This window comes from Pelophylax lessonae (assembly GCF_965119305.1).
Source record: "Pelophylax lessonae genome assembly, chromosome: 1".
NCBI lineage: Eukaryota > Metazoa > Chordata > Amphibia > Anura > Ranidae > Pelophylax > Pelophylax lessonae.
The window spans coordinates 381,151,103-381,157,102 of record NC_138768.1 but is presented as its reverse complement, the minus strand read 5'-3'; the positions used below and the strand labels follow the sequence as shown (position 1 = coordinate 381,157,102).

Genomic DNA, 6,000 nt, shown 5'->3' with positions numbered 1-6,000 from the left:
GCATTGCCCCCAATAAATGCAGAGTGCCCACAGAATTGCCCCCAATAAATGCAGAGTGCCCACAGAATTGCCCCCTTTCAATGTAGAGATGCCAGCGTGCCACCTTTCAATGCAGAGTGCCAGCATTCCCCCCACGAGACCCGTCCGTGCACTTACCTCACTTCTCTTCAGTTCAGTCCTCGGCTTCCCGCGTCTCCTCAGTCCTCCTGCGGCGCCTCCTCCTCGGCCAATGGCGTGGGGTTTTCCTTTCGGCCAATCAGGAAGCGGGAGGACCCGCTCCCTGATTGGCCAGGAGGAGGATCAATGTGATAATAGCGAATTTTCATTCGCTATTGTCACAATGGGCGGGCTCGGGGGGGGGGGGGCGCAATGCTCTGCGTCTCGGCCACCACAGTGAAATAATTTAAAGTTCCTCGGGCGGCCCGGTACCGTTTGATCCATGGACCGGTACCGGTCCGTGGCCCGGGGAACACTGGATTAGATAACTGATTCATTTCCTAGGAAGGGAATCCCCTCTGTTCTCATAGGCTCTGTCACAGGTGGAGACACTGCCAACTTTATTATCAAACCCACTCTTCCTCTTAGCGAAGGTTCTGGTTCTCTTATTTACCTACAGGTTTACGGCAATATCCTGTTTAGGGAGGGTCATTTCTCATAACCCCCCCAAAAGCGGACTCCATACTGCAGCGCAGTGGCGCCGTCCCCCCATCCAATGCGTCCGGCCCCATAATCTGCATGCAGGGGCGCCGGACGCATGGAGTTCAATGGGGATTTTTTTTTTGGCATCACCTGATTAGAGCCAGAGGCTCTAATAGGGCGATGCAAAGGGTGGACCCGGGGGGCAGAGCAGTGCGTCCCGAGCCCACCCATTGTGTGACAATAGCGAATGAAAATTCGCTATTGTCACACCGATCCTCCTCCTGGTCAATCAGGAAGCGCGTCTGATACGCGCTTCCTGATTGGCCACAAGGCAAACCCCATGCCATTGGCCAAGGAGGAGGTGGGAGCGGAAGGACTGTAGGAGACGCGCCGCCGGTCATCGGGACTGAGGAGAAGCCGCCCGCCGCCGCCGCTGCTGCTCCAGGTAAGTAAGGGGGCATGTACGCTGATCTCTGCATTGGGAGAATGGTATGCTGGTCACTGCATTGAAGGGGGCATGTATGCTGGTCTCTGCATTGAGGGCATGTATGCTGGTCACTGCATTGAAGGGGGCAGGCACGCTGATCTCTGCATTGGGGGCATGTATGCTGGTCACTGCATTGGGGGCACGCACACTGATCTCTGCATTGGGGGAATGGTATGCTGGTCACTGCATTGAAGGGGGCAGGCACGCTGATCTCTGCATTGGGGGCATGTATGCTGGTCACTGCATTGGGGGCATGTACGCTGATCTCTGCATTGGGGGAATGGTATGCTGGTCACTGCATTGAAGGGGGCATGTATGCTGGTCTCTGCATTGGGGGCATGTACGCTGATCTCTGCATTGAAGGGGGCATGTATGCTGGTCACTGCATTGAAGGGGGCATGTACGCTGGTCACTGCATTGAAGGGGGCATGTACGCTGGTCACTGTGCATTGAAAGGGGGCACGCTGGTCACTGTGCATTGAAAGGGGGCACGCTGGTCACTGTGCATTAATAGGGGGCAAGCTGGTCACTGTGCATTAAAAGGTAGCACGCTGGTCACTCTGCATTGAAAGGGGGCACGCTGGTCACTGTGCATTGAAAGGGGGCACGCTGGTCACTGTTCATTAAAAGGTAGCACGCTGGTCACTCTGCATTGAAAGGGGACACGCTGGTCACTCTGCATTGAAAGGGGGCACGCTGGTCACTCTGCATTGAAAGGGGGCACACTGGTCTCTCTGCATTGAAAGGGGGCACAATATACCTTAATTACTGAAGGCCCCTTTCACACTTTTACGACCTCAAAGTCAAGCAATTTTTTACAGCGTTTTTTGCCGCAAAGCAATGCCTATTACATTTTTCTGTTTGCGCCCCCCCCCCCCCAAATTTTGAGCACCAGCCGCCACTGCTGCAGCGACAATTGCAGCCTCATTGCCCATGGACTAACAGCCGCCCTCGTGCTAAAGCGATGTATTTAACCATCGGGTGCTATGTGAACAAATCTATACAGCCATGAGTCACTGACCCAAAACAGGTATGCAGATCAATATATGTTCTAACTATGCTTTATTTGCTACATGCTTGTTTTCGGTCTGTAATTTAGAGACAGGCAGAAAACGACATTTTCAGAATGATGTCAGGAATGGCAGGCCACACAATTCTCTCGCTATATAATCGCATTTATCACACTCCTGCCATTCTCAATACAGCCGATCAGGTATTCAATTGTTGCCTTCTCGCACCTGTCTTAGCAATGCCAAGGTGAGAGCTGTCAAAACAAGCTGGCCCCAGCCAATCAGCTCTCTCCTCTCACCTAGCAGCCGCGGGTAAATGACGTCCTGTGATTGGCAGGCGGCGTCCAAGCTCTCCAGTGGCTGCGTTCAGCGCGGAGGGCGGGGCCGGGGAGACAGCAGGGAAGTGTTTAGCTCCTCACCTCAGTGCTTCCGGTACACCGGATTCTTCTGTGTGTGAGGCGGCGCTGTACCGGCTCCGGGGGGGTGGCTGCCGGTAGGAATGAGTCAGTGCGGGACGGGAGCGGATGTGTCAGCTGTTCCGCTATGGCTGAGGTGCCGGGTGCGGTGCTGTCACCTTTAGAGAATGCCGGAGGGACGGCGGTGGGGCGGACGCCCGGCACGGGGGCTGCGGAGGAGGTCAGCAGCAGCTCAGCGTGTGAGGAGGGTGACACCGAGCCGGTTACCGGGAGTCCGAGGGCTGCTGGGCAGGCTGAGGAGGAGGAGACGGGCACCATGTCTCTCCTCAGAATAGAAGAGAAGTACTTCGCGGGTCAGTACCGCGCTATAGACCAATTCGTCACTGACTTCAGGAGCATGCTGGAGGGCTGCTACCGGCTGTACGGCGCTGACCAATGGCTGTCCAAGCAAGCCCAGAAGCTGGAGCTCATGCTGGAGCAGAAGCTGGCACTGCTGCCCCGGTGAGTCAACACTAGGAAGCCTGACAGCTGTGCAGCCTGACCAGGGAGGAGGGCTTATTATACTGTGTACACTTTATCAATGGGCAGTACTGCTCATCTACTTCTTATATACACTCACAGCTGTGCAGCCTGACCAGGGAGGAGGGGTATTATACTGTGTACACTTTATCAATGGGCAGTACTGCTCATCTACTTCTTATATACACTCACAGCTGTGCAGCCTGACCAGGGAGGAGGGGTATTATACTGTGTACACTTTATCAATGGGCAGTACTGCTCATCTACTTCTTATATACACTCACAGCTGTGCAGCCTGACCAGGGAGGAGGGGTATTATACTGTGTACACTTTATCAATGGGCAGTACCGCTCATCTACTTCTTATATACACTCACAGCTGTGCAGCCTGACCAGGGAGGAGGGCGTATTATACTGTGTACACTTTATCAATGGGCAGTACTGCTCATCTACTTCTTATATACACTCACAGCTGTGCAGCCTGACCAGGGAGGAGGGCTTATTATACTGTGTACACTTTATCAATGGGCAGTACCGCTCATCTACTTCTCACATAAACTCAGTTGTGCAGCCTGACCAGAAAGAGGTTCTTATACAGACACCTGCTATAGGTCATTGATAAAGGAAAAGGAATTGGCAGAACTCCAGGTTGAGTCAAAATCCAGATTTATTGACTGGACATCCAAATATGACAATCGTGACAAGGTAGACACGTTTCACACACTGACTGTGTGCTTAATCATTACCTAATCGTAATGATTAAGCACACAGTCAGTGTGTGAAACGCGTCTACCTTGTCACGATTGTCATATTTGGATGTTCAATCAATAAATTTGGATTTTGACTCAACCTGGAGTGCTGCCAATTCCTTTTCCTTTATCAAGTTTTCACGGAGGCGAGCCGGGGCATGCACCGGTGTGAGTCATCAGGCAATTACACCACCTTGAGCAGTGAGTTCTTGTCTCTTCAATTGCTATAGATCATTGGCAGCATCAGTCATCTACTTCACATGTATACACTCAGCTGTGCAACATGACCAGAGAGGAGTTCTTATACTGACATCTGCTATAGATCAAAAGCCAGCACCAGTCATCTTTTACTCTTTTACTTCTTGCATACTGTTCACATGCTGTGCAGCCTGACCAAGGAGCAGCATATGCACTCACAGCTGTGCAGCCTGACCAGGAAGGTGTTCCTTTACTGATGGCTGCGCAGCCTGACCAAGGGAGGATGTCTTCTGCTGTATACTCCTGATCAATGGGTAGCGCTGGTCATCTCCTAACCCTACCTTTTTTTTTATATAAATACACATGCTGTGCAGCCTGACCAGAAAGTAGCATATGCAACCTGACTAGGAAGGAGTTACAGTGCCTTGCGAAAAGTATTTGGCCTTGAACTTTGCAATCTTTTGCCACATTTCAGGCTTCAAACCTAAAGATATAAAACTGTAATTTTTTTGTGAAGAATCAACAAGTGGGACACAATCATGAAGTGGAACGAAATTTATGAGATATTTCAAACTTTAACAAATAAAAAACTGAAAAATTTGGGCGTGCAAAATTATTCAGCCCCTTTACTTTTAGTGCAGCAAACTCTCTCCAGAAGTTCAGTGAGGATCTCTGAATGATCCAATGTTGACATAAATGACTAATGATGATAAATAGAATCCACCTGTGTGTAATCAAGTCTACGTATCTGCCCCCGTTCACACTGGGGCGACCTCGGAGCGGCCGGCACGGACTTCATAACATTGAAGTCTATGCAGGTCGCTCCGGGTCGCCCCAAAGAAGCTCCGGACCCTTTTTCTAAGTCGGAGCGACTTGTGTCGCTCCTATTAGAACGGGGTCCGCAGCTTCTCTATGGAAGGCGACCTGTCAGGCGACCAGGTCGCCTGACAGGTCGCCCCAGTGTGAACGGGGGCTAAATGCACCTGCACTGTGATAGTCTCAGAGGTCCGTTTTTAAAGCGCAGAGAGCATCATGAAGAACAAGGAACACACCAGGCAGGTCCGAGATACTGTTGTGGAGAAGTTTAAAGCTGGATTTGGATACAAAAAGATTTCCCAAGCTTTAAACCTCCCAAGGAGCACTGTGCAAGGGATAATATTGAAATGGAAGGAGTATCAGACCACTGCAAATCTACGAAGACCTGGCCGTCCCTCTAAACTTTCAGCTCATACAAGGAGAAGACTGATCAGAGATGCAGCCAAGAGGCCCATGATCACTCTGGATGAACTGCAGAGATCTACAGCTGAGGTGGGAGACTCTGTCCAAAGGACAACAATCAGTCGTATACTGCACAAATCTGGCCTTTATGGAAGAGTGGCAAGAAGAAGCCATTTCTTAAAGATATCCATAAAAGTGTCATTTTAAAGTTTTCCACAAGCCACCTGGGAGACACACCAAACATGTGGAAGAAGGTGCTCTGGTCAGATGAAACCAAAATCAAACTTTTTGGCAACAATGCAAAACGTTATGTTTGGCGTAAAAGCAACACAGCTCATCACCCTGAACACACCATCCCCACTGTCAAACATGGTGGTGGCAGCATCATGGTTTGGGCCTGCTTTTCTTCAGCAGGGACAGGGAAGATGGTTAAAATTGATGGGAAGATGGATGGAGCCAAATACAGGACCATTCTGGAAGAAAACCTGATGGAGTCTGCAAAAGACCTGAGACTGGGACAGAGATTTGTCTTCCAACAAGACAATGATCCAAAACATAAAGCAAAATCTACAATGGAATGGCTCACAAATAAACATATCCAGGTGTTAGAATGGCCAAGTCAAAGTCCAGACCTGAATCCAATCGAGAATCTGTGGAAAGAACTGAAAACTGCTGTTCACAAACGCTCTCCATCCAACCTCACTGAGCTCGAGCTGTTTTGCAAGGAGGATTGGGCAAAAATTTCAGTCTCTCGATGTGCAAAAC

At 50.4% G+C, this 6,000-nt stretch overlaps 1 protein-coding gene across 1 annotated transcript in view; it reads left to right on the top strand.

Moving 5' to 3' along the window:
• The first annotated feature begins 2,542 nt into the window (after positions 1 to 2,542).
• BRD10 (bromodomain containing 10) overlaps positions 2,543 to 6,000 on the top strand; it is a 76,158-nt gene continuing 72,700 nt past the window's right edge. The window contains exon 1 of the mRNA XM_082272863.1: positions 2,543 to 3,053. Coding sequence (XP_082128989.1) covers positions 2,680 to 3,053 — 374 coding nt within the window. The 5' untranslated portion in view covers positions 2,543 to 2,679. The remainder of the gene's footprint in view (positions 3,054 to 6,000) is intronic.